General features: G+C 55.8%; 1 protein-coding gene across 3 annotated transcripts in view; it reads right to left on the reverse strand.

Moving 5' to 3' along the window:
* EXD3 (exonuclease 3'-5' domain containing 3) overlaps nt 1-27,837 on the reverse strand; it is a 78,122-nt gene that overhangs the window by 16,049 nt on the left and 34,236 nt on the right. For all 3 annotated transcript variants that reach the window (XM_061434297.1, XM_061434298.1, XM_061434299.1), the window contains 13 exons: nt 27,669-27,808; nt 21,479-21,576; nt 17,719-17,792; nt 17,579-17,617; nt 14,913-15,079; nt 14,388-14,511; nt 14,009-14,219; nt 13,797-13,906; nt 13,168-13,330; nt 12,929-13,092; nt 12,188-12,343; nt 2,015-2,068; nt 1,753-1,884 (listed from right to left, as the gene is read on the reverse strand). In XM_061434297.1, coding sequence (XP_061290281.1) covers nt 1,753-1,884; nt 2,015-2,068; nt 12,188-12,343; nt 12,929-13,092; nt 13,168-13,330; nt 13,797-13,906; nt 14,009-14,219; nt 14,388-14,511; nt 14,913-15,079; nt 17,579-17,617; nt 17,719-17,792; nt 21,479-21,576; nt 27,669-27,808 — 1,632 coding nt within the window. The remainder of the gene's footprint in view (nt 1-1,752; nt 1,885-2,014; nt 2,069-12,187; nt 12,344-12,928; nt 13,093-13,167; nt 13,331-13,796; nt 13,907-14,008; nt 14,220-14,387; nt 14,512-14,912; nt 15,080-17,578; nt 17,618-17,718; nt 17,793-21,478; nt 21,577-27,668; nt 27,809-27,837) is intronic.

Below are 27,837 nucleotides of genomic sequence, written 5' to 3' on the forward strand. Positions count from 1 at the left end.
AAGAACCACACGGAGGTGCTCCTTCGGTCAGTCCTATGCGTGCAGCTCTCTGCTGGCCAGTGGCCAGTGCCCTCTGATGCCCACATGGGCTCAGGGGCCATGCAGGCTAGGGCTGTGGCCTCAGGCAGGGCAGGGTCCACAGTCGCATGGAGCCACTGGTCACCATGCCTCGGGCCATCAACTGGGGGTGTCCACGCAGCCTGGGCTTCCCTGTCCACTTGTGGGAGGCCCTGAGGCCAGCTGGCTCAGGCACTGGGAGTGAGCTCAGACAGGGAGTGGGGTGGCCGCTGAGCTGGGCCAGGAAGGTAAGCCATTCCTAGCCACTGCGCTGGGCTGAGCTCCTGGGTGAGGCTGGGAGTGTCGTGGCTAAGGGGCTCTGGGCCGGGGAGGTGGGGTGTGTGGACTGCGGCGCCCCGCCCTGGGAGCATTCTCCACTCACGGGTACTGGGCGCCGCTGAGGACGGTGGTGGGAGCCGCCGGCGTGGCCCCCGATGCCCGCGTGCTGACAGGCTGCACGCGGATTCAAGCACCCTAGCTCTCAGGGAGCCCTCTTTGCATGTGGCCATGCCTGCCTCCTGGGGTCCCAGCGCACAGCTGCGGGCGCCCCCGGACAGCGGTCTGCCACCTGGGGGGGCCTGCCCTGGGGTGCACCCAGCCCACCTTCCTCAGCAGCTGAGCCCCACTGGAGGCCGCTGGACAGCCCTGGGCCTCAGAGGCTCTGCAGGGGACCCCTCCCAACAAAGCCCCACTGGGTGCTGATACCCCGCCTCCCTCCTGGACCGCGGCCGCAAACGGGCACATGGTCTCTGCCTGGTGCCCGTCCCCTCCCAGCAGCCCCGTGGCCGCCTTCCTCTGTCCTCACTGCCCGGCTGACTGCATGTGGGACGCGCATCTACCACACAGGGACGCTGCTGGCAGGACCCCAGCTGGGCAGGAAGCCTCTTTCCCCAGTGCCCACCCCGAGAGCCCGGTGCACCCGGCCCACCCTCTAGACCTGCCTCCTGAGAGCCCAGACCCAAGACCTGCCGTGCCGACGGCCTGGATCTTAGCCGGAAACCTGGGATCCTGGTCCCACCCTGAGGCGTGTCCTGGACCTTCTGCACCCCACTTTCGCCCCCCAGCTGCCGCCACCGCTCACCTGGGCAGATACACCACTGACTGCAGGTCTCCTGCCTCCCCATTCAGGGTGAGGATGCTCCAACTCTGTCCGACCCACAGCAGCCGGGTCAGAGCCAGCGCCTCCCTGGGCCCTGCTACCCCCAGGACTGCACCCACCAGGGTGCAGCTCTGCCCCCTTCCTTTGAACTGGCCTCATGCCACCTCTGGGGTGTCCTGCAGCCTGGTCCCTCCACAGGGCCCCCGCTAGGGCAGGGAAGCGGTGCCGGGATGCGGCCCGGACTCTTCCTGCGAAGGGCAGTGACCACCCTCTCGGATCTGAAGGCTCCATGGCTCCCTGGGGTGCCAGTGGGGTGTCCTCCCAGCTCCCCAACTCCGTTTTCTCAAGACGACGCACCAGCAGAGGTTCTGAAAAGCTGGTAAAAATGCCCGCAGGCTCCCCCGACACCCTGGGGTCTTTACCACATGTGCACCTTCCCTCCTCCCGGGGAAGGGGCTGGGAGGAAATGCACAGATCGGGCTACTGCTCCGGCGAGCACAAAACCAAGGCCCAGCCACATGGCGGGGTCTCACCAGTCACAGAGCCTGGGCCCCACACACTGGCTCCTCGCCCAGCCTGGGGCATGCAGCACCCACCTGGCAGCGGCTGAAGATGTCCGCGGGGGTGACACGAACGTTGAAGTGCCTGAGGATGGCCTTCGCCTGCTGCTGGGCCTTGAGGGAGCAGTCCACTGCCAGGCAGCGCCCAGCCCCGACCTGGGCCCGGAGCTGTGGGCAGAAGCAGCCTTTGCTCGGGGCAGAAGCTAGGCCCCACCCACCAGCTGAGGTGAGCCTGGAGCCTCCAGTCTGCCCGGGGCAGGGGCAGGGCGGGGGGCAGCCTGGGCCGGCAGGTCCTCACCTTGTGGTATGGCAGCCCCGAGGTCAGGATGACCCTCCCCTCCTGCCTGGCAACCTGCGCAGGAGGAAAAGTTGGCAGGTGAGGCTGCAGGCCCACTCCCAGGGCCAGGCCCCTCTGCCCCAACCTTCGCCACCCACCCTCCCCCCGCCACCGCCCCCACCCACTCCCACTCCTCCATCACTGCTTCCCCGAATCTGAAAGTAAGTCAAAGTGTTAGTGACACAATCGTGATCGACTCTTTGTGAGCCCATGGACTGCAGCCCACCGGGCTCCTCTGTCTGTGGAGTTCTGGTCCAGGCAAGAATATTGGGGTGGGTAGCCATTTCCTTCTCCAGGGGATCTTCCTGACCTGGGGATCGGATCCAGGTCTCCTGCATTGCTGGTAGGTTCTTTACCATCTGAGCCACCAGGTTCCTATAGCCTGAGCCTGGGCATCGCGTGCCTCGATAGATTTGGCCTTAGAGTCATGCAAACAGAATCGCTAACAAAATTAAATTTAAAAAGCCATCTCTATAAACCCAAAAAAGCAAAATGGCTGTCTGGGGAGGCCTTACAAATAGCTGTGACAAGAAGAGAAGCGAAAAGCAAAGGAGAAAAGGAAAGATATAAGCATATGAATGCAGAGTTCCAAAAAATAGCAAGAAGAGATAAGAAAGCCTTCTTCAGCGATCAATGCAAAGAAATAGAGGAAAACAACAGAATGGGAAAGACTAGAGATCTCTTCAAGAAAATCAGAGATACCAAAGGAACATTTCATGCAAAGATTGGCTTGATAAAGGACAAAAATGGTATGGACCTAACAGAAGCAGAAGATATTAAGAAGAGATGGCAAGAATACACAAAAGAACTGTACAAAAAAGATCTTCACGACCCAGATAATCACGATGCTGTGATCACTGATCTAGAGCCAGACATCCTGGAATGTGAAGTCAAGTGGGCCTTAGAAAGCATCACTACGAACAAAGCTAGTGGAGGTGATGGAATTCCAGTTGAGCTCTTCCAAATCCTGAAAGATGATGCTGTGAAAGTGCTGCACTCAATATGCCAGCAAATTTGGAAACCTCAGCAGTGACCACAGGACTGGGAAAGGTCAGTTTTCATTCCAATCCCAAAGAAAGGTAATGCCAAAGAATGCTCAAACTACCACACAATTGCACTTATCTCACACGCTAGTAAAGTAATGCTCAAAATTCTCCAAGCCAGGCTTCAGCAATATGTGAACCGTGAACGTCCTGATGTTCAAGTTGGTTTTAGAAAAGGCAGAGGAACCAGAGATCAAATTGCCAATATCCACTGGATCATGGAAAAAGCAAGAGAGTTCCAGAAAAATATCTATTTCTGCTTTATTGACTATGCCAAAGCCTTTGACTGTGTGGATCACAATAAACTGTGGAAAATTCTGAAAGAGATGGGAATACCAGACCACCTGATCTGCCTCTTGAGAAATGTGTATGCAGGTCAGGAAGCAACAGTTAGTACTGGACATGGAACAATAGACTGGTTCCAAATAGGAAAAGGAGTTCATCAAGGCTGTATATTGTCACTCTGTTTATTTAACGTATATGCAGAGTACATCATGAGAAACGCTGGACTGGAAAAAACACAAGCTGGAATCAAGATTGCCGGGAGAAATATCAATAACCTCAGATATGCAGATGACACCACCCTTATGGCAGAAAGTGAAGAGGAACTAAAAAGCCTCTTGATGAAAGTGAAAGTGGAGAGTGAAAAAGTTGGGTTACAGCTCGGTCCCATCACTTCATGGGAAATAGATGGGGAAACATGGAAACAGTGTCAGATTTTCTTTTTCTGGGGTCCAAAATCACTGCAGATGGTGACTGCAGCCATGAAATTAAAAGACGCTTACTCCTTGGAAGGAAAGTTATGACCTAGACAGCATATTCAAAGGCAGAGACATTACTTTGCCAACAAAGGTTCATCTAGTCAAGGCTATGGTTTTTCCTGTGGTCATGTATGGATGTGAGAGTTGGACTGTGAAGAAGGCTGAGCGCCGAAGAATTGATGCTTTTGAATTGTAGTGTTGGAGAAGACTCTTGAGAGTCCCTTGGACTGCAAGGATCTCCAACCAGTCCATTCTGAAGGAGATCAACCCTGGGTGTTCATTGGAAGGAATGATGCTAAAGCTGAAACTCCAGTACTTTGGCCACCTCACGCGAAGAGTTGACTCATTGGAAAAGACTCTGATGCTGGGAGGGATTGGGGGCAAGAGGAGAAGGGGACGGCAGAGGATGAGATGGCTGGATGGCATCACTGACTCGATGGACGTGAGTCTCAGTGAACTCCGGGAGTTGGTGATGGCCAGGGAGGCCTGGCGGGCTGCGATTCATGGGGTCGCAAAGAGTCGGACACGATTGAGCGACTGATCTGATCTGATCTGATAAACCCAAAAAAGATGAAACAAATGAACCACAAATAGAGAAATACTGCAAATGCCACGAAGCCACCGTGAACTGACCAGGTAACCCTGGGGCTACAGACCAAACTGGAATACACCCTGCAGTAACACCACCGCTGGTGATGGCACGTCAACATGGCTATTCTGAAACGTCTGTGTGTGAACTGTGACATAAAACAGATGGGTAATGCTGGTGTGGTGGTAGGATTTTTCAGCTCAGAGAAAGGAGATTAGGGAGAAAATTAAGCAGATCACCCAATAAACCCTAGACCTGAATGGAAAACTTCGGATGGGTGTTATATATATTTGATGGATGTTTTATTAGTTGCTCAGTCATGTCCAACTCTTTGCAACCCCATGGACTGCAGCCCTGCAGGGTCCTCTCTCCATGGGATTCTCCAGGCAGGAATACTGGAGTGAGTGGCCATTGCCTTCTCCGGGGGATCTTCTTGACTCCCTTGATGGGTGTTATATATATTTAGAGGTACTTCATCCCTCCGCCCACCGCAAAGGCCTAGAAATGAGAACCAACCCTGCAGCTGTGAGCGCCCTCATGCAGGCTGATTTCTAGACAGGGTTCATGCTAGAAGGAACCGGGGAGCTTTGGAGGAATAGCTGATTCTAGATCTAAGGAGCTGGAGCGTCTCTTTAGATGGGACAGTGAAGAAGTTATCAAAGTTTACAAGGATCACGTCAAAAGGGCTCAGGAGCCAGCCGACATGCCACGAGGGGCGCAGTGCGCATTGATGAGGTGACAGCTGTGACATGTCCAGTTTGGTTCCTTTTCGTGTGTTATCTTTGGAGAGTGTGAGGGGCCAGCTGACTAGCGTGAGAGCTGAACACTGCAGCTCTGGGAAGGAAACGCCAGGGATGGTCATGACGTTGTATTTGGCAACAATTTCTTGGCTGTGCCACTGAAAGCAAAGACAACACAATTAAAAATAAATTGGACTTTGTCAAAGTTAAAAAACTTTTGTACATCACAGGACACTGGTAAGAAAGTGAAAAAACAACCCACAGAATGGGGAAGAATATTTGCAAATCATGTATCTGATCAGGGATTAACATCTAGAATATATAAATAACTCCCACAACTCAATGGCAGGAAAAGCAGATAAACCAGTTAATATGTGGGCAAGGGACCTGGCCCTTCTTCTTCTCTGGAGAAAATACACTTCTCCAGGGAAGGCACACAAATGACCAATATGCACATGTGAGGATGCTCAACGTGAGTCATCAGGGAAACGGGGTACACTGGGAATCACTTCACATCTCTTAGGATGGCTTTACTTTTAAAAAGGAAAATAAGTGTTGATAGGAACGTACAGAAATCTGGAAGCTTTACGCGTTGCTGGCGGGAATGTCACGTGCGGCTGCCTGTGGAAGACTGCTGCAGTCCCTCAGATTAAACAGAGTTAGCGCATGATCGAGCGATTCCGCTGCCAGGTACAGGTCCAAAGGACCTGAGAGCAGAAACGTGAACAGATGCGTGTACCTCACAGTAAACGCAGGAGTACTGTTCACAACGGCCAAATGGAAGCAACCCAAGTGTGCATCGGCAGATGACACGCACACACGTGCGTGGAGGAGCTTACTCAGACCTAAAAAGGAGCAAAGTCTGATCCAGGCTGCAGCGTGGGTGCACTTGGAAGACATGGCGCTCAGTGAGACCAGCCAGACGCAGAAGGATAGACTCTATATGACTCTGCTTAAGTGAGGCCCCTAGAGGGCCTAAATTCATAGAGAAAGAAAGTAAAACAGTACCTACCAGGGGCTGGGGAGGGGTAAATGAGGAATGATTATTTAATGCATATAGAAGTTTAGTCTGAGATGAAGAAAAGTTCTGGAAATAGATAGTGGCAATGGTTACACACACTGTGAACATACTTAACGTCACTGAGCTGTACACTTAAATACGGATACGATGATCAATCTTCCACAATAAAAGAATAAAAGCAATAAAGCAAGTGGTTACTTTGTAGTGGAAACAAACACACATCTGTGTGATGAATAAAAACAGAATCAAAAACAAACACACATAATTGAGGTAAATATGAAGAAAGATCCAGGCAGGAGGGCAGTCAAGAAGGCAGCTGTCCAACAGCAATGAGAAGAGCAGAGGACTCTGCTCAGAGTCCTGTCAGGCCACAGTCACAAACCCAGCACGCTCTTTCAGGACAGAGAGGAAACACAATTTTCAAGGAAAAGTGGCCCCAATGAAAGGTCATAGCAAAGGAAATCCCTTTGATAAAAAAAGTTTGCCTTTTCTCGGAGTGCCTATGCATGTCCATACATCATAAATTCTAAGAGTCACTGAATATATGAAAGAAATGTAATGTCTAATTTGCAAAACCAAGAAAAACCACAATGTGCTGAAAATACTGGAAAATAATAGTAAGATGGAAAGCAGGTGAGAAAGCTAAAATGATCTGATCTGATTAATTTTAACTTTAGACATTGTTAACTCAAATATACATGCTAAAATTTCCAGGCTAACCCCTAAAAGAACAGAAATAGGATTTATAACTTTCAAATTAATAGAGGGAAAAATAGAAACAAGGGTAAAAAAGAGAAAAGAATATAAGCAACAAAGGAGAAAAAAGAACAGAAAAAGTAGGAGAGGTAGAAAGAACAATTAGCACATCACACCTGAACACAAATGAGCGATTACCACAGATGTAAATGGATGAAACTGACAGGTTGAAAAACAAAGACTGTCAGACTAGATTTTTTAAAAAACAGCTGGAAACTATAACAAGAGCAAAGAAAGGTTGAACGCAAAAGGATGAGAAAGTGATATACAAATACTAACCAAAGGGTGCTGGAGTAACGGTATTAATATCAGTCCAAATAGACCTTATGGCAAAGAGTGTTAGTAGAGCCAGAGGTTCATCTCATAAACATTTCACTCAACAGGAAGATACAAGAATTCTAAAAGCTGTGTGCATATGCAACTAACAACAACTTTAAAACAGGTAAAGCAAATACGTAACTACAGGGAGAACCTGAAAAACCCAGTGTCCACTGGAGACTTCAGTACAGCTCTCTTGGTCACTGATAAAAGCCGGCAGAAAAATAACAAAACAAGATACAGACGATTTGAGGAGATATTGAGTAAGCTTGACCTACTGAGCGTGCCAAAGCAAGAGAGGGACGAGAACATGACCGGAAGAGACTGTGGCCTCTCTAAGTCCACATGGAACGTTTATAAAAAGCATGGTCTGCTTGGCTACAAAGCTAGTCCTCACAAATGTCTAAATCGGCAGTATATAGACTACAATTCACTTAGGTTAGAAATCGATTTGTAAAAGATGCTAAAAAGCTCCCAAACCCCAAGCTTTCTGAAACTGAAAAACAGCCTTTCAAATAAGTGATTTGAACTCAAATTCGAAACTCAAAAATTATTAGCACTGAAAAGTAATGAAAATACTACATATCAAAATGGATGGAATGCAGTGAAAATATTACTTCAAGAAAAAGTTACTGTCCTGAATGTTTACATCGTAAGATTTAAGAGGTTGAAAATTAAAGAGCTAAGCCCTCCTCTTGGAAATAACCCCAAGTAAGCAAAAGGAAGGAAACTATAAAGATAAAAAGAAATTAATGAAATTAAAAAAACACAAAAATGCAACAGAAAGGATCAACAAAGCCAAATACCAGTTATTTGAAGGGACTTATTCAAGTGACAGACACTCTGTAAGATCAGGAAACAGGTGAAGCCCAAGTGAACATCAATCAGAGGGAAACTGATGGCCGCGAGGCACGCCAGAGCTTCACAGAGCAGCGAGACCCGGCCGCGTGCACGAGGCACCGAGTGAGGGAGTGCGCTCCAGAGGAGGGCGTGGCTTGCCGAGCAACCCAAGAAGATGCAGTCAAGAAGATGCAGTCGACTAAGTAGTCCTAAAACCATTAGTGAAAAGAATCCAAAACTCCTAAATTCCTCCATCCAAAACACGAGGCTAAGGCGGCCTTGCAGGAACTCAGCCAGTGTTTGAGAGAAAAATCCAAATATTACTCAAAGTGGCAGAGAGGAGGGAAAACTCCCCAGCTTGTTTATGAAGCAGAAGAGAAGATGGTGAGCAGGAGAAGTCCTGTGTCAGAATGGTCCTGAAGACAGGTCCAGCCACGTGACATGCTGGCAGGCTGGGTACAACTGGCATGCAAGGCTGGCTCCAAACTGAAAAGGCTCATCGCGTGCACAGATCACAGGATGATCTCAGTGGCTGCAGAGGCAGTGTCAGGTAGAATTCAGCTTCTTTCATGGCAAGATGTGCAGCAGACATGGAGCCTGCATCCTGGTGTGGGGGCCTGGCAAGCACCACATGTCATAGAGAAACAGCCCCTGTTAAGTCAGAACTGAGACAGCCGGCCACAGTTCCATCTGTTCAACCCCACCATGGAGGCCTTGACTGCTGTGAGAGGATACGGGACAGAAATGAGACCCGTAAAGCCTGGGGAGGAAGGAATGAAACTATCCCTGTCTACAGATGGTTTGTCTGCAAAGGAGACCCCAAGAACTGACAGCCAATTCAGTAGAACTGAGATTTCTGCGAGGTTTCCAGAGGTAAGCTCAACTCTCAGGCAACTGAGAGCTAAAGGTCCGTGCAGTTCTGTGTACCAGCAGAAAATACGGCAGCATCATGTGTTGCAGACCAACTGTGCCAGCCCAGTGGGCCTTCCAAGGCCAGGGTCAGGCCTGCGGCTTTCCGCCCGGGGCCCTTCACAGGGGCACAGGCAGCGAGCAAGCACAAGAAAGGATGCCTGGCTTCACCGATACCTGGAGAAAGGTGAGCAAGAGTACTGCGAGGCGTGACTGCCTGCTGACAGGACTGGTGAGAAGGACAGTGAAGCGGCGACCTCGGCCGCTCACGGGACGCAGCCCTGGGCATGGTTCCCGGCCCACCAGCCAGCCTTGCGGCTCTCCTGCAGGGCCTCCACGGGGAAGCCCATGGCCACGTTCTGAGGAGCAAGGCCACAACAGCCCAGGGACACTGGTGACCCCTTTACCCGTGGAGACAGGTCCTTAGTGCCCTAATCTACCAGGTTAGTGGCCCAGGCGCAGAACACCGGAGCCGTTCAGATGACGCTCGTGGATGTGTGTCTGTCCTGGTGCCCCTGTCCGTCGGGTCCCTGGGGCAGTGGAGCCAGCCAGAGGCACACTGAGGTTTGCTGCAAGGAACTGGCCGCAGATGGTGGGGGAGGGCGGGGCCATTAGGCAGACCCTGAGCGGAGCGGGCTCCTGCCAGGCGGGTGGCTGCTCAGCAAGACCGCGCTCCTCAGCTCCTGCCGTGCCCGGGGAGCCCGCACGTTCTTCAGCTCCTGCCGTGCCCGGGGAGCCATCAATCACTGAACTTTGGCCTCTTGCTGCATCTGCATGGGCTGCGAACCTCCCATCATCACGCCCGGTTCCTCTTTGCCAGACGGATGGCTCTTTGCTTGGTGGACTCTACTGCCCCACTCACACTTGACCCCAAGCAGCAGGAAGACTGGGAGGCACCTTAGTGCAGCCTGGCCGATCCTTGGCTGGTACCCTGGCTCATCCTTGAAAGGTCTGCTCCCTGCAAGCGCGGACATAGCCCTGAGCTTCTGCTGCGGGGGCGGGAGCCTCCTCCCTTCCCTCGCCAGCGCTGCTGGCCTTCTTTAAAAGCATGTTGATAAGTGTTAACGGAGCTCATCATAGCAAACAAAACCCACAGGGTAACCCTGCTGAACAACACAGCCAGGTCACCTCCTCGGGAGTCTGCACAGGGACCACATGGTTGGGAAAGAGCCACAGAAGAGAAGACATCAACAGGATGTGGTAGGTCCCCTGGCTAGAGACAGTCTCTCCAGAAAATGCCAGAGGGCTCCACCCGCACCAGAGAGCATCACAGGTGTGAGAGAGGCGGGCACATCGCCCGCTGCCCAGGACGCTTCGTGAGTGACACTACTGCCTCCCCCCACCCCGCCACGGCAGGGCAGCCGTGAGGACAGGCCCTGGGAGCTCCGAGCACAAGGCCGAGGGGAAAGTGGGCAGAGTCAGTCCGTAGCCATGGGCTGGAGCTGCAGCCGTGTTCCCAGGAAGAAGCACCTCACCTGCCACACCCCTCGGGAGGGCACTGGGCCTGGGGCCTCAAGACTGCGATGTTCCAGGTTCTGAGGTCCAACCCCCTGGCTCTAGTCTAGGTGCTGCTGGGCTTTAGCGCCTGCTCTGTCTGGGCCATCCTGACCCCAGCAGGTCCCCAGACTCTGCCCCTCCCGCAGCCCTGCTGCGTCTGAGGTGCCTGTTACAGAAACCGATTCCTTGCTCCCGTGTCTACTGGTTTGCCTCTGTGGCTGCAGCCACTTAAGTGTGAACTCAAACTGAGTTCTGCGGGGGTGGGAGTGGCCAGGCTCTGGGGGTGCCCTGTGCTCCCTGGCCCCTGTGACTGCTGACACCTCGTCTGGGATCCTCAGGAAACCAGGCTGGCCTTCTTGTCTCAGCCTCTGTAAGCTAGAAACAACCCCAGCGGGAGGACTGAGGGATTTCCGACAGGGACGGCGGCCAGAGCCACTCTTGACACGATCACGCCTCCTTCCCTGGGAGCCAGGACCAGGCCTCCGGAAGACCTGGCTGTGAGGGGCCAGGGCTGAGGAAGGTGGACGTGGGGGCTGGTTCGGGAGGCAGATGCTTCCTCCTGGCTCAGCCCTACCTCTGCATCCCTGGGCAGAAAGCCCCTCTGTTCTTCTGGCCCCAGCTTCCTCGTTAGCAAGGGTGGGAAGGCTGCCGAAACATCCAGAGGGCTGTCCAGTGTTCAGGGAAGGGCTGCCTGCCAAGCTCAGACCCCACTCCTCCCACCATCCCCTCCCCGCCCCGTGCCCCAGTCGCCCGCCTGCTGAGCCTGGGGACCCTTCCCAGAAGAAGGTGTCCAAATGCATAGAAGAAACCACACGTAGTTACGTGATTTCGACCTGGCCACCTCTGTGCTCTCTTGTGGCTGCGCAAGTCACAACAGCCTGGGTGTCCATCGGTGGCTGGTGGATGGATCCACTGTGGTCCATCCGATGGAATGTTATTTGGTTGTAAAAAGGATTGAAGCACTGACAGATGCTACAACACAGACGAGCCCGGGAAACACCACGCTCGTGAAAGAAGCCAGGACCAAGAGGCCATCAGCACAAGTCCGCTGGCATGCAATATCCAGAGCAGCCAGAAATCAGGCTGCCAGGGCCAGGGGCGGGGCCTGGAGGGGCGGAGCCTGGTCGGGGCGGAGCTTGGCCGGGAGTGGGCGGGGCTTGGAGGGGGCCCCTTCACGGGAGGGCGGGGGGATGAACGGTCTAGAACCCCCAGTGGGGATAGCTGCGCAAAGCACACCTTGACTCGTGGGGAGAGGGAACCACATCTCAGTGAACCCAGTAAAGAACGTTTACCAGTCACATCCTCACTCCTGAATTCTGAGACCTCTGCTTGTGTTCGGCAGGGCCCTGGGGCTTGTGTTTCCCCCTCGCCCCCTCCCCGGGTGTGAGCACCAGCTTCTCGGAGAGAAGGGCCCCAAGGGTACGCTGCGGCGTTTTCGGGGCCGGGAGCACCCAGGGTCTGCCCGCACCAGGCCCACCCTGCAAAGGAGCCTGCAGACCACAGGCGCCGGACAGCTACAAACGTCTCCAACCCGGCAACCGGGGGAGCCCTGCCCCACCTCGGGATGGGGGGTCACGTAGCTGGGGCGCTGCTGCCGCCACGAACACCCCCCCCCACCCCTGGGGCCGCGCAGGGACGCAGGGGGCCCGCGCCCACTCACCTCGGCGGCCTGCCGGTGGTCCTCCCCAGAGTGCAGCACCCGCACGTCGACGCCCAGACAGCGGAGGGTCCGCCCCAGCCCCCCCAGCATGCTGTCACACACCACGCGGAAGGCCCGGGCCGGGACCTCAGGGGCCGCGTCCTCAGGCGAGAGCACCTGCAACACAGCCTGGCTCAGCAGCCGGGCGTCTGGCCCACGCAGGCGGGCAGGGTCTGGGGCAGGGGGCAGGGGGCAGGCGGGGAGGGAGGGCTCCCAGGCGCTCAGCGCCTGTGAGCCATGTGTACTCAGTACAGAAAACAGCAGGGAAGCAGGGAACACAACCCCAGACCACCCAGGACCTCAGGGGGCTGGCACATGTCTCCTGGGGGTGGGGTGCATACTGGAGTGGGCCAGGGTCTCAGGGGCACAGGGGGACATAGCCAGAGGCTGCCCCGGATGTTGGCGGGGGGGCGGGGGCACACGGGGACATAGCCAGAGGCTGCCCCGGATGTTGGCGGGGGGCGGGGGCACACGGGGACATAGCCAGAGGCTGCCCTGGATGTTGGCGGGGGCCATGCCAGGCTGGGGACCCCTCTTGTAGGACACTAACCGCCTGCCCTGCCTCCTTTCCTTTGGGGCAGAGGGTCCAGTGTGGATGGACACAACCCCTCTCCGGGTCTCCAACCCTGTGAGGTCCCAGTCTTAAGGAGAATGGTTCTTCCCATGAGAATCCTTATAAAGGGCCTAGGGGGCTTCACCTACTTGCCAGGGAGAGGCCGAGGCCTGCTGCAGGGGCGGCTCCCAAGTCCCGTGTCTCTCGCTGCGTCCCAGCCTCAGGCTCCAGGGCAGGGCCCCTGGCAGGTGGAAGCGGGCAGGCTCTCTGCACAGCGCCCAGTACACCTCCAGCAGGCAGTAGGCATCTGCAGCTAGGGTGGGCAAGGTCAGCCTCAGCCTCCAGTGTGGGGGGTGTGGGGTCGCGGGACGGGAGAGGTGGCGCCCACCTGCATAGACCAGCTGCCCCTCTCCCAGCGGCCGCCGGTCCCAGTTGGAGAGCTGCTGTGTCTTGTCCAGCGGCTTGCCCAGCACCTGCTGTACCAGAAGGCTGAGGCCCCGCGGCCCTGCGGCCCCGTCCACAGCTGGGGCTGGCCTGTCCGCCACCCGCATCTGCAAGACAGCACCCCCTGGGGGTGAGGCGCTTGCCCTGGAGGGCAGACAGCACTGCACACGGCTGGCTGCCCCACGGGGGGGCCCTGGACAGGCCCTGTGCCCGCCATGATGGACAGTGTCCTGAGAGGCAATGCTGGAGGCCCAGGCAGGCTGTCTCGGGGTCTCAGGGCCTCAGGGCTGGGGTCACCCACCCACCAGTCAGCTCTGTGGCCCACATCTTAACCCCCAGGGGTGTGCTGAGAATCCTGGAGGCAGGGGCAGAGCTTGGCTCACCCTGGGGAGTGTGGGGATGTGTGGCAACACTCTCTCCTGAGGGACCCTGTACTCTGGGTCCCTGGTGACCTGTGGCCAGGGATCAGGGCTGGGGCCAGGCAGGAACAAGTCCTCAGTGAGACCGCTGCGGGAGCTGCTGTGCGGGTAGCTCTGCAGAGCAGGGAGCCCCCAGCCCACGCCCAGTGCTGACCTGTCTGTGCACCTGCAGCAGGTCCAGGCCGCCCTGCAGCTTCTGCCCAGCCTGTGCCAGGGCTGGGTAGGACGTACCCAGGCTCCGCAGGTCCCCCGCCATCCCATAACCTGCAGTTGGGGGATGCTGCTGTGACGGGGGCCAAGAGAGAGGCCAGTCTCACACCCTCCCCCAGGTCCCTCAGGGCTGGGGCGAGGGCGGGTGCTACTCACCCAGCTTGGTGATGGAGGGGTCTGAGAGCAGCTGGGACACCAGCTGGGAGAAGGCGCGGGGTCCCTGCCCTCCTGCGGGACTTGAGAGCCGGGGCAGGTCCAGCAGGAACACACGGCCCTGCACGGCCACCTGCATGAGCGACACCCGGGGCCGGCCGCCTGCGCCGAAAGATGGTCTCCACTCCAGGTCCACACCGACCGCCTGGCCCGGCTGCAGACAGACAGGCTGGTTGGAGCAGCGAGGCAAGTGCTGCAGTCCAGGGGAGGCGGCCTCTGTGGCAAGGGCTGGCCCAGCCGTGCATGCCAGTGTGGCCGGAGCCCTCTGAGGCCGTGGTGAGCAGCCCCTGGCGCCGGCCGCCCAAGGGGGCTGGGCACACACCTGCAGGAGCGTGTCCTCATGCCTGGCCAGCTCCTCCCAGGAGGCCAGGAAGTAGATGTCGTCCCTGGAGATAGGCAGCTGGTAGCAGTCATCCCGCCTGTCCTCTGAAGGTGCCTTGGCTGTCCTGGGGAGGAGCAGAGCTGCAGAGCCCCTGCTGCCCCCCTGACATCCCCAGCTGGCTGCAGGGCCAGGGGAGCCCTCAAGGCTGTTATGTGCCCGGGGCCTTCGGGGTCTGCTCCCCACGCGTCTGCCCTTGCACACTGGGGACAGCCAGGTCCCCAGGCCCCCCCGGGTCCTCTCCTGGGGCTATGTGGCCCGGCTGAGGCACCCGGCTGCTGGGTCTTTGCTGGAACCTGAGGAGGAGCAGGACCTGCCTGTGTGTCTGCACACCGCTCACGCGCCCTGCACCCCCTCCTCGGCCCTCCCTACTTCTAACTCCCAGCCCCCAGTCACTTTCCGAGGGTAGGGACCCAAGGGCGTGTCCTCCTTCTGGTCTTCCTCCCCCGGAGCCTGGGGGATGCTCACCTCTCCTGGAGCCTGAGTTGGCTCATTTCTGCCACTACTGTGGCTGGGAGTCGCTCCACAGGCAACGAGAGATCCAGGGCACACTGGGCGACCATGGCCACGTCTTCCAGAGAGGCCAGCAGCTGTAACAGCTGCTCCTGCAGGCACTCGTCCTGCCCCACCAGGCCCTGGGGGACGGGATGTGGGCTGCTCCACAGGGTTGGCCCCAAGGGGGTGGGCCCATCCTGTCAGGCCCCAGACCAAGACCACCCCTCAGACTGGCCCTGACCTCCCCTCAGACTGGCCCCAACCTCCCTCTCACACCTGGCTCTGAATTCCCCCTCACACCTGGCCCAGACCACCCGCCTCACATCTGGCCCTGACCTCCCCCTCACACCCAGTTCCCATCTCCCCCTCCCACCCGGCCACGACCTCCCCCTGACCCAGCCTCGGCATCCCACTCACACCCGGCCCCCATCTCCCCTCACACCCGGCCCCCGCCTCCCCCTCACACCTGGCCCCATCTCCCCTCACAACTGGCTCCCTACCTCCCCCTCACACCTAGTCCCCATCTCCCCTCACACCCAGCCCCAACTTCCCCTCACACCTGGTTCCCGCCTCCCCCTCACACCTGGTCCCCATCTCCCCTCACATCTGGCCCCCGCCTCCCCCTCACATCTGGCCCCCGCCTCCCCCTCACACCCAGCCCCGACCTCCCCTCACACCTGGTCCCCATCTCCTCTCACACCTGGCTCCTGCCTCCCCCTCAGACCTGGTCCCTATCTTCCCTCACACCAGGCCCCGACCTCCCCTCACACCTGGCCCCGGGCTCCCCCTCACACCTGGTCCCGACCTCTCCTCACACCTGGCTCCAGCATCCCCCTCACACCTGGCCCCAACCTCCCCCTCACACCTGGTCCTGATCTCCCCTCACACCTGGTCCCGACCTCCCCTCACACCTGGCTCCAGCCTCCCCCTCACACCTGGCCCCCACCTCCCCCTCACACCCAGCCCCGACCTCCCCTCACACCTGGCCCCCACCTCCCCCTCACACCTGGCTCCTGCCTCCCCTTCACACCTGGTCCCCATCTCCCCTCACACCTGGCCCCCACCTCCCCCTCACACCCAGCCCCGACCTCCCCTCACACCTGGCCCCCACCTCCCCCTCACACCTGGCTCCTGCCTCCCCTTCACACCTGGTCCCCATCTCCCCTCACACCTGGCCCCCACCTCCCCCTCACACCTGTCTCCTGCCTCCCCCTCACACCTGGTCCCCATTTCCCCTCACACCTGGTTCTGGCCTCCCCCTTACACCTGGCTCCGGCCTCCCCCTCACACCTGGTCCCGACCTCCCCTCACACCTGGCTCCGGCCTCCCACTCACACCTGGCTCTGGCCTCCCCCTCATACCTGGTCCCAACCTCCCCCTCACACCTGGTCCCGGCCTCCCCTCACATCTGGGTCCAGCCTCCCCCTCACACCTGGCTCCGGCCTCCCCCTCACGCCTGGTCCCAACCTCCCCTGTCAGGCCCTGAAGCTCTTCATAAGGAGGCGGCTTTCCTCTGGAGACCAGCAGTCCCCATGGCTGAGGCTCATGACCGAGCTGGCTTGGACCAGCACCGCCTCCCAGGGCACCCTCTTCTTGGCCCTGCTCTCTGCCTGCATCTCCCCTGCACACCTGCTCACCCCTTCCCTTGGCACCGCTGTGCTGGGGGAGGGGGAGGCTGCAGGGCCTCCACTTGTCCTCGGGGAGGCAGGGGCCGTGGGGGCTCATGAAGCCACGTCTCCTGTCTCTGTCCATCTGTCTGAAGGCCCACATGGCCTATAGAGGTCCTGGTGGGGGTGGGGGCTCCTCGAGGCCACAGGCCGCTGTGGACCCCACCCTTCTGAGGAGTCTGTGCCGGCCGGCAGGCGGGGCCACTTCCCCACACGGCTCTGTCCCCAGCAGCCTCGGTGGCCGCTTCCCGCAGGCTGTGGGTTCCCACGTGGACGACAATATGTGGAAACCCCTCCACATTCTTCAGGATGTCCGCTGCCCTTCCGGCCGGCTCGGCCTTGGCACCCAGGGGGGACCGGCCTTCCGGGCCTTGCCCGGGGGTCCGCGTTCCTCTATGATGACTCACCAGCCCTGGCCGGTCACTCGGGTTGGGGGGAGGGCAGGGGAGGGGTGGCTCAGCACCGCCCCCCACTGGCAGACCCCGCAAGGCGCTCAGCAGGGAGAGCCCTGGTTCCTGACCACTGCAGACTGCCCCGCACATGGCCCCCCAGCAGCCCCCGAGAGCCCACCTTCCTCCCAGGCCACTTCGCCCAGAGCTGGGGACGGTTCTGCACCATGACAACCCCCGCCTCCAGCTCAGGACTGGGGACACAGGCTGCAGGCCAGTGTCCTGAGGGGATGGCAGCCTGAGACTGGACCTTCAGTCCGGCCCTCTGTGTCCCTGTATCACCCCAAGGGGCAGCTGTCTCCTTCTCAGGGTCTGTGGGCGCCCCAGGCCTCGGATCACAGAGCCATGGCAAGCAGGGTGCCCAAGGACAGTCTAGAATTTTCTCTGAACTTCTCTCCCTCTAGCACCTGGGAGCTCTGTCCACAGGCGGTGGGGGAAGGAGGATCCTGGACTCTTGGCCGTTCCAACTGTGTCCCACCCTGCCGCACAGGGGATCATCATGTGCCAGGACCTCCGAGCTCACCTGCACCAGCTCAGCCCAGCTCTCCTGGGACATGCTTCTCTGCAAAAGTGGACACCAGTGTGAGCTTTTCTATCAGCAGCTCCGGGAGCAGAGAGCAGGCCTCGCTCAGAGCTCCCTCCGCCCTGCCCCGGGCCACGCACCTCCACCAGCCGCTTGTAGCACAGGTACCGCAGGGCAGCCAGGCGCTGCTGAGTGACCGCGTTGGGACACAGGGCTGAAAGACAGGGTGGGCTCTGGCCGGGCTGGGTGGACAAGCGAGTGCGGGCCGGGGCTGGGGGGCTCCCGCTGTCTTCTTGCCCCACCGCACCCGGCACATTCCTCGCAAGAGGCCTTCACTCTGGCTGTAAAGGAGGGCGCCCCGCCCTGGGCCAGGCACCGGAGCCCCCGGCCTGCCCTCCCTTGGGGTCTCCTGGATTGCCACTGCTTGGGGCTTTCCTGCATTTTTTCCAGGCAGCTGGTGCTTTTGTTTCTCCCCATGCCCCAACATGAGTTTCTTGAGAAAGGGGCCCGTCTTGCTCTGTGTTTACAAACTATGCTGACCTGTCAGCTTCACCTTCACATTCTGTTCAGAGTCCAAGGGGGCCTGGGAAGGGTGCCCACTGTCTACTCACCCCCTGTCCTCCTACCAGCTGCTGCTTCTCCCTCCTGGGGCCAGCTGTCCTCGAAGCCTTGTGGTCTGGGGGCGGGTGCTGACCACAGAGCCTGCCTACCTGCAGGCCTCCACCAGACCCTGACCAGGACCCCCTGCTCTGGAGGGGTGTGGCCACCCCAGCCAGCACCCTGCAACCAGCTCAGGGAGCACCCTCACTGCAGGGACGCTGTCCAAGAGTGCAGAGGTCAGGGCTGCCTGGGGCCAGGGCCTGCCCACCACCCGGCAGCCTTCTCACCCCTTTCCAGCCGAGGCAGGAATGCAGGATGCCAAGGGCTCCAGACCCGAGCCCCACAGGCTGCTGGGGACAAGACTGCAGGAGGAAGGGATGGATGAATGAAGTGCTCAAGGCAGGAAAGGATGGTCAGGAAGGGGAAAAAAGGCAGCCAGAACTGCCGCAGAATTCAGTGTCCCTCCAGTGGAGATGGAAACCAGCTTTCCTGAAGCTGGACTCTAGGATGTTACACATCGTTTTGCCAACAAGATGCTCTGTCAAAAGCCCACGGACACAGCGTCAGCCTCAGGCCTCCTCTGGACCGCCTGGTTCATCTACACCCACACGCTCCTCTGGGAAACAGATCTTTTACAGAAAAAGCTGCAGGTGAGCCAGACTCAGCCACCCACCTTGGGTGGGTCCCGCTGACTCTGCCAGATGCCTGGGGGCTCCACCCAGATCCAGGCCCAGGAAGAGAGGGCTGGGTGCACGCAGGGCAGAGGGGCGAGCAGTCCCCACCCTGCACCATGGCTGACTGGCCTCCCACGGAGGGCACAGGGTCTGTCCACTCAGAGGCCCACACCAGGAGGGCAGCCGCACAGCAAAAACAGCATGGACTCAAGATACATGCAGAGAAGAGACCAGAGCAAGGAAGGGGGAACAGGCGATATCCAAAAGAAATAATGACCAAAAACTCCCAGGACGGATTGAAGACACCAATCCATAGATCCCAAAGTCCCATAAATCCCAAGTAAAACAATAAAGAGAAACCTCTAATGAGTCTCCTCACAGTGAAACTGCAGAACACCAAAGACAAAGAGAAGATACTAAAAGTGGCCAGAGGAAGAGAGATGCTTCCAAAGGTGAGAAGCTAGATTTCTTCTCAAAAACACATTTCAACGCAATCAGAGGGCTGACATCACAGCAAGCATGGCCTCTAATCACAGTGAGATGAAGGGAAAACCAAAAATGTCACAGCTTGGAAATTACAAACACACTGCTAGTTCCTCTATAGGTAAAAGAAAAAAATTATAATGGAAATTAAATCTTGAGCTGAACAATAACACATGCTGAACTTGGGGTATATACTCAAGAAGAAAGAAGGCCTAAGATTCAGTTTAGTGGGTTGAGCAGGGCATACAACTGACAGGATCAAAAACACCAAAATCAGGGCAACAAAACGAAAGGAGACCTCTGGAGTGGGAGAAAATATTTGCAAACTATGTATCGATAGGAGATTAATAGTCAAACTACGTAAAGAACTCATAGAACTTAGTAGTGAAAAAAAGCCCAAATAATCTGAATTTAAAAAACAAGCAGAGGAACTAAAGAGACATTTTCCCAAGGAAGATACAGAGACGGTCAACAGGCCAAGAAAATATGTTCAACATCCCTAATCTCCAGGGGAACGCAAGTCAAAATACAAAGAGGCACCACCTCCCACCTGTCAGAACCGCCGCATCAAAACCAACAAATAACAAATGCTGGTGAGGATGTGGGGAAAGGGAGTCCTGGTGCATTGATTTTTTTGGCTGCTCGGCCTACAGGATCATAGTTCTTCTACCAGGGGTCAGAGCTGTGCCTTCTGCGGTGGAGGTGTAGTCTTTACTGCCACACAACCAGGGAAGCCCGCTGGGCACTGTTGATGGGAACGCAAATCACCGCGGCCGCTATGGAAAACACTGCAGAGGTTCCTCAAAGAAGCTAGACGGAGCTACCATGCTGCTGCGTCGCTTCAGTTGTGTCCGACTCTGTGCGACCCCGTAGACGGCAGCCCACCAGGCTCCCCTGTCCCCAGGATTCTCCAGGCAAGAACACTGGAGTGGGCTGCCATCTCCTTCTCCAATGCAGGAAAGTGAAAAGTGAAAGCGAAGTCGCTCAGTCATGTCCAACCCTCAGCGACCCCATGGACTGCAGCCCACCAGGCTCCCCCGTCCCTGGGATTCTCCAGGCAGGAGTACTGGAGTGGGGAGCCATCGCCTTCTCCAAACTACCATACGATCCAGCCATTCCACTTATGGGTGTTTATTCAAAGGCTATGGAGCCAAAACCTCAAAGAGACATCTGCACCCCTACATTGACTGCAGCTTCACCCACGACAGCAGAGGCACGGAAACCACCTGAGTGTCTATCCACAGGTGGGTGTACAAAGCAGCCACGTTATGAACACACAGGGGAATGTTACTCGGCCATAACAAAGGGTGTTAGGGACACCTTACGGCAGTACATTTGGAACCATAAGTGAAACGGACATAGTCCTTGAAAAAACCACAGCTGAGTCAAGAGTCCTGTTTCCATATGGAAAGGCAATCGAGATTCATAGGTCATTTCCACCAAACTTCTCAGGAAGAAAGAATTCCAACTTTTACAAACATCCTCTGTGAAAAGAAAGGACATCCACTGTGTTTTCAGAGGCTAGCATCACCTTGTACACAAAGCCAGAAACAGACATGTCAGGAAGATGAAGTTTGTGTCCAGCTTCAGCTGCGGACACAGATGCAGTGTCCTTTAGGTTAAAGCAAGGTTGGCAAGCCAGACCTGGCAGTGTAGATGGCAGTGCAACCTGGCGAAACTCGGCCACGACAGACGCGCGAGGACCGTTATGCAGTCAGTCAACGCACCACATTAGCAGACCAAAGGGGAAACGCACGGCCTCTTCCCAAGACGTGCAAAGAGGATCTGACACAATTCCACCTCCGTTTCTGATGAACACTCACAGACCGGAAGTGAGAAGAACTATGATCTCATGAAGTGAAGCTAAAGACACTGTCAGTAAGTCTGCCCCCCTGAGATGCAGGATGAGGGTGCTGAGCTCGCTGTGGGGGAGGGGTGGAAGTGCTGTGCAGGCTCGGTGGTCCTCACCCATGAGGCCCAGACTCCCCGGGGGCACCCCAGAAGGGCAGAGAGGCTGCTAAGGGCAGCAAGAAGACCGGAACAGACGCCGACCAGACCAAATGCTGGGGGGCAGTGGGCCCCGGAACCCCAGCAGCGCCCACCCAGCTCCTGCCCCCAAGCAGCACGTGCGGGGCTCACTCACCGGGGTCCAGGCTGTACTGCTCCAGCAGCCGCAGCACGTGCCGGCCCAGGGCTCTGGGGCTCAGCCTCTCCAGCCGCAGGGTCACCTGCGGGTACTGCCTGTGGGAGACACACAGCTCTGGTGGGCACTGCTTTCTCTCAGCTGATGCATTTCAAGGTCTTAATTTTCATCAGCATCATACATGTGCACAGTTCAGAAGCCAAGTTTTCCTACAAGGCTCAGAGGAAGGCAGCCCATCACAGCCCCCTGCTCAATAATTCTGAGATGACTCAGATCTGCCCTGTGTTTCCAAGAACCACCTTGCACTGTGGCCTCTGGAGGATTCGGCTCTAGGCATTCTGCACGGAGGCCTCACCGTGGAAGGCTCCCCTCCCCAGACAACGGCATCCTTGGTCCAGTTTGTTGGGCACCAGCTGCTTTCACAGAATTATAGCCATGCAAGTATGACTGGTGGTGGGTAATGCTTGCGGGTCTGAGTGCTGCCTTGGCCACCTGTCCTGAGGAGTCACTCCCCTCCCCACGGCAAAGCGGATGGCCCCTCCCTGTCCAGGTCGCACTGCACCTCTCCTGCCTCCAGGCTGCGGCAAAGTGACTCTGTGCGCAGCTCCCCGGGGCCAGGAATGGACCTGGGGATGGTGCCCTTCAACTCACACTGGACTGGAGGGCTGGTAGTTTGAAGCAACTCTCCCTTTGCACTGGGAATCCGCTGCTCCAGGAACCCAGGGCCCGACTCCTGCTCTTTCTGAGGGTTCAAGGTCCTGGTCCTTGGTGTGGGTCTCTCTCCGTCCTCTCAGGACTGTGTCTGGAGTGAATTCCTCCACATTTCCCTGTTTCTTTCTGGAATCCCCATTATTTGGATGCTGGGTGTTCTTGACAGAATCTGTTGGCTTTTTTTCTTTTAAACCCCTTTCCTCTCTGATTTTCCTTCTTTGCAAAGGCTAGGAAGAATCTTCAGGTTTATCTTCCAAACATTTTACTGAGAGTTCCAGCCCCATCCTGCCATCACGTTCTTATGGACAAGTCTGTTCTGAGTCCCGAAGGCACTCTTTGCACAGTTGTGGGGTTTATTCTGGACACGGAATCGCTCTGAAGTTCTCAGTTACAGCTTTCATACTCATCAAGTGCTCTTCTACTTCCTCTGGGCTCCAGGCAGGCTGGCCAGAGATCCCCGAGCCCTGACTGGGTCCCTCTGCACAGGCAGGTTTTTGGGGTAGAAACTGAGAAACTGATTCTGAAATCCATATACACATGCAGAGGGTCCAGAATAATACAAGAACAACTTTGACAGAAAAGAAAAGCATGGGAGGCTCACCTATCTGACTCAGGGCTGCTACAAGGCCACGGCGGTCAAACAGGTGACACAGACAGAGCAGTGGAGCACGCCAGAGACCCAGTGCTCATGCACACCTGACGGGCCCACGCACACGGACACGCCTGACAGGCACACGCACGTGCACACCCGATGGAGGCACACGTGTGTACACACCTGACGGACCCACGCACGCGTGCACACCTGACGGGCCCATGCACACGTGCACACCTGACAGAGGCACACGCACACCTGACGGAGGCACACACGCATTTGCACACCTGACGGACCCACGCGAACGGGCACACCTGACGGAGGCACACACACATGCACACCTGATGGAGGCACACGTATGTACACACCTGACGGACCCACGCGAACGGGCACACCTGACGGACCAACACGCGCGTGCACACCTGACGGGCCCATGCACACGTGCACACCTGACAGAGGCACACGCACATGCACACCTGATGGAGGCACACGCATGTACACACCTGACGGACCCACATGCACGGCCACACCTGATGGACCCACGTGCGCGTGCACACCTGACAGAGGCACACGTATGTACACACCTGACAGACCACGCACGCGCACACCTGACGGAACCACACACGCATTTGCACACCTGACGGAACCACACGCGCGTGCACATGACAGGCCCATGCATGCGTGCACACCTGACAGAGGCACATGCATGTGCACACCTGACGGACCCACACGCACGTGCACACATGACGGGCCCATGCACAAGTGCACACCTGACAGAGGCACACACACACATGCACACCTGATGGAGGCACACGCATGTACGCACCTGACAGACCCACGTGTATGTGCAAACCTGAGACCCCAGCCCCAGCCACAAGCCATAATCCCTAATCCTCTAATTGTCTCCGCAGTGTGCCCCTTTTCCAGATTGTCACGCAGCACGTATCTCCTCTCACTTTGTAATCTTCATCTGTTTCCCCTGTATCCTTTCATGACTTAATGGCACATGTCCTTCTAGCTCTGAACAGTATTCAGCCGTCTTGATGGACCACAGTTTACCTATCCCTCCAGTTACTGGGGGTTTCTTAGGTGGTGCTAGTGGTAAAGAACCGCCTACCAATGCAGGAGATGTAAGAGATGCAGGTTTGATTCCTGGGTTGGATAGATCCCCTGGAGGAGGGCTGGATAGATCCCCTGGAGGAGGGCTGGATAGATCCCCTGGAGGAGGGCATGGCAACGCACTCCAGTATTCTTGCCTGGAGAATCCCATGGACAGAGGAGTCTGGTGGGCTACACCTTATGCACACCTGATGGGCATAAGGTTGCAAAGAGTCGGACACGACTGAAGTGACTTAGCACATCCACATGTCAGCTACTGGAGGACATCTTGGTTCCCTCTAGGCTTTGACAACTATGAACAGTGTTGCTATGAGCACTCAAGTGCAGTTTTTGTGTGGACAGGGGTTTTCAGTGCGTTTGGGTAAATACCAAGGAACACGATGGCTTGTCCTAACAGAGAATGTGCTTACTTTTGTAAGAAACCACCACACTGTCCTGCAAAGTGGCCGCACTGTTCTGCATCCCCACCTGTGGTGATGACAGTTTCTGTTACTCCACATCCTCACCAACCTTCGGTGACGTCAGCTTCTATCCATGCAGGCAGGGCTGCGTGGTGTCAGCTTCTGTCCATTCTAACAGGGGTGTGTGGTGTCAGCTTCTGTCCATTCTAACAGGGGTGTGTGGTGTCAGCTTCTGTCCATTCTAACAGGGGTGCGTGGTGTCAGCTTCTGTCCATGCTAGCAGGGGTGCGTGCTCATGATTCAATTTGCATTGCCCTGATGACATACGATCTATGGCATCTCCTCACGGGCTTATGCATCATCTCTGTATCTTCTCTGGTGAGGCGTCTATTTGGGATTTGGTTCATCTTTTAAATCAGGTTGTTTGTTTTCTTACTGCTAAGTTTTAAGAGAACTTTCTGTATTTTTGGATAACAGTCCTTTATCAGATATGAGTTTGCTAATATTATCTCACACTCTGAGCTTGTATAATCATTTTTCTTGATTAACACTTTAACATGTCAACTGATTTGATTGATAATTTTTTTTTAGTATTTTTGCATCTGTGCTCATGAGATGCACTGGACTGTAACTTTCCTTTCTCCTAATGTCCTTTTCAAGTTTTAGTACCAAGGCTTAAACTAGCTGATAAAACATGCTGGGATGTGCTCTTTCTTTTTATAGTCTCTGAAAAAAATTTTTGTAAGATTGATATGCTCTCTTCCTTAAATGTTTGGAGGAATTCACTAGTGAAGCCATCTTAGCCTAAAGTTTTTTTGTGGTGAAGTTTTAAACCACCGATTCAATTTATTTAATTGGATGGTGAAGGACATGGAAGCCTGGCGCGCTGCAGTCCATGGTGCTACAAAGAGCTGGACACGACTGAGTGACTGAACAGCTACACAGGACTCCTCAAATTTTCTGTTTTTTGGTTTTGTCAACTATGCTTTGCAAGAATTTGGTCTATTACATCTAGGCTGTTAAATATACTTGCATTGTTGTAAACATTTATTATCATTTACTGTCTGTAGAGTCTGTAGTGATGTTATCCTTTTCATTTCCAATACGGGCGATCTGTATTTGTATCTTCCTTTCTTAGCATCTGGGATGGGCTTCCCTGGTGGCTCAGATGGTAAAGCATCTGCCTGCAATTCGGGAGACCAGGGTTCAATTCCTGGGTCAGGAGGATCCCCTGGAAAAGGAAATGGCAATCCACTCTAGCACTCTTGCCTGGAAACTCCCATAGACGGAGGAGCCTGATAGGCTACAGTCCATGGGGTTGCAAAGAGTCGGACACGACTGAGCAACTTCATTTTCACTTCTTAGCATGTCTTTATGATCTGTGCCTAAATCAGTTATCTTATTGGGAGTTACAAGATGGCTATTCCGAACTTGATCATTCCTTTCCATGTATTAGCTGGCACGACAGCGTAAAGGAGAGCTTTTCCTCCCCATTTTTCTGCATAAAACACGGTGGGATGTGCTCTTTCTTTTTATAGTCTCTGAAAGAATTTTTGTAAGACTGGTACGGTCTCTTCCTTAAATGTCTGAAGGAATTCACTAGTGAAGCCATCTGAGCCTAAAGACTCACGCATGTTACAAATCTAGGGTATTGTGCTCTGTTACCATCTTTTATACTCTATTCCTGTTTTCATTCTTAGTCTATTCCCCACAGAGCCCTTGTTTCTTTCAGTGGAGAATGGTCTCTAGGAGCCAAGATTTCGTTGCTGGATGTGATCATTCCTACAGGGTGTCACTGCTCCTGAACCCTTTCAGGGCACAGAATGAGAACATCTTTTAAAAAATCATTAAGTTCAGCTGATCAGATCAGATCAGTCACTCAGTCGTGTCCGACTCTTTGCGACCCCATGAATCGCAGCACGCCAGGCCTCCCTGGCCATCACCAACTCCCGGAGTTCACTGAGACTCATGTCCATCGAGTCAGTGATGCCATCCAGCCATCTCATCTTCTGTTGTCCCCTTCTCCTCTTGCCCCCAATCCCTCCCAGCATCAGAGTCTTTTCCAATGAGTCAACTCTTCGCATGAGGTGGCCAAAGTACTGGAGTTTCAGCTTTATCATCATTCCTTCCGAAGAAATCCCAGGGCTGATCTCCTTCAGAATGGACTGGTTGGAGATCCTTGCAGTCCAAGGGACTCTCAAGAGTCTTCTCCAACACCACAGTTCAAAAGCATCAATTCTTCAGCGCTCAGCCTTCTTCACAGTCCAACTCACATCCACACGTGACCATAGGAAAAACCATAGCCTTGACTAGACGAAACTTTGTTGGCAAAGTAACGTCTCTGCTTTTGAATATGCTATCTAGGTTGGTCATAACTTTCCTTCCAAGGAGTAAGCATCTTTTAATTTCATGGCTGCAGTCACCATATCTCCAGTTAAATCTAACCCTGAGGATCCTCCCACTTTCTGCCTTGTCTCCCTCCCTCCCCATCTGCATACACTTATTGCTCCACCTGTTTCTCTCTCCTTTCTGACACATAATGAGAGCAATGGCAGCCACGTGACATGTGTCTGGCCTGCTGCTTCGTCCATCCCATAGGAGCTGAAGTCATAGCAGTACCTAGAGACAGAATCAGCCCCATTTTATGGATGAGAAAACAAACCCACAAATGGGAGTGCTTGCCCATGGCTCCAGGAGAGGGAGGGCCCGGGGAGACCTGCCACCAGAGTCCAAGGCCTGACTCTCAGGTGAGATGGTCAGGGCTGTGTGGTGCCAGGACAGGGCACCCAGACGTGGGGCCAATGCTGCCGCCTGCTGACGGACAGGTGCCCAGGGAGCCTGGGCAGCCTCAGCACCGCTTCCCCTCACCCACTCCCAGGGAGGTGGAAGGAAGCCCTCTTTCAGATGCCCATGCATAGGTGACACCCTGTGTCTCTGATACACACATGCACACACACAGAGACACATGCACACGCAGGCACATGCACACGCACACACACACATGCACACACATACACACACACATGTGGGCTCCCTGTTGGCATGCAGCCTTTTCTCTGTAACTGCCGACACTCCAGACAGATTAATTAGATGAAGGAAGGAATGAAGGAGCCAGCACCTGGATAAGAGGTGCGACCTCAGGACTGTGTAAGCAAAGGGCCCCTGGGGAGAATAATTTCTGTTTGATTCAGAGCAGTTAAGTCTCTCTGCCCATGGCTGCCAGAGTCAGGCCCTTGGCTCCAGAAGCAGGCCCCTTGCTGACTGGCTGGGACGCAGGTGGGTGAGGGCGGGCTGAGTGTGTGGCGGTTCCCCCATGGGCCTGCTGCCCGACGAGCCCCACCCCCACCCTGGGCCCCATGGAGCTCACCTGGCAACGACCCTGATGTCAAAGCCAGGCTGACACCAGGAGTCCATGAGGGCAAGCAGCCTCTGCTGGAGGTGGGGCAAGCTGTCCACGTAGCGCTCTGCGAGGTCCACCTTGTCCTGCAGGAGCAGGGGCACACACATCTGCGGGGAGACACCCCCTCAGGCCGCGG

This window comes from Bos javanicus, chromosome 11, assembly GCF_032452875.1.
Source record: "Bos javanicus breed banteng chromosome 11, ARS-OSU_banteng_1.0, whole genome shotgun sequence".
NCBI classification, from domain to species: domain Eukaryota; kingdom Metazoa; phylum Chordata; class Mammalia; order Artiodactyla; family Bovidae; genus Bos; species Bos javanicus.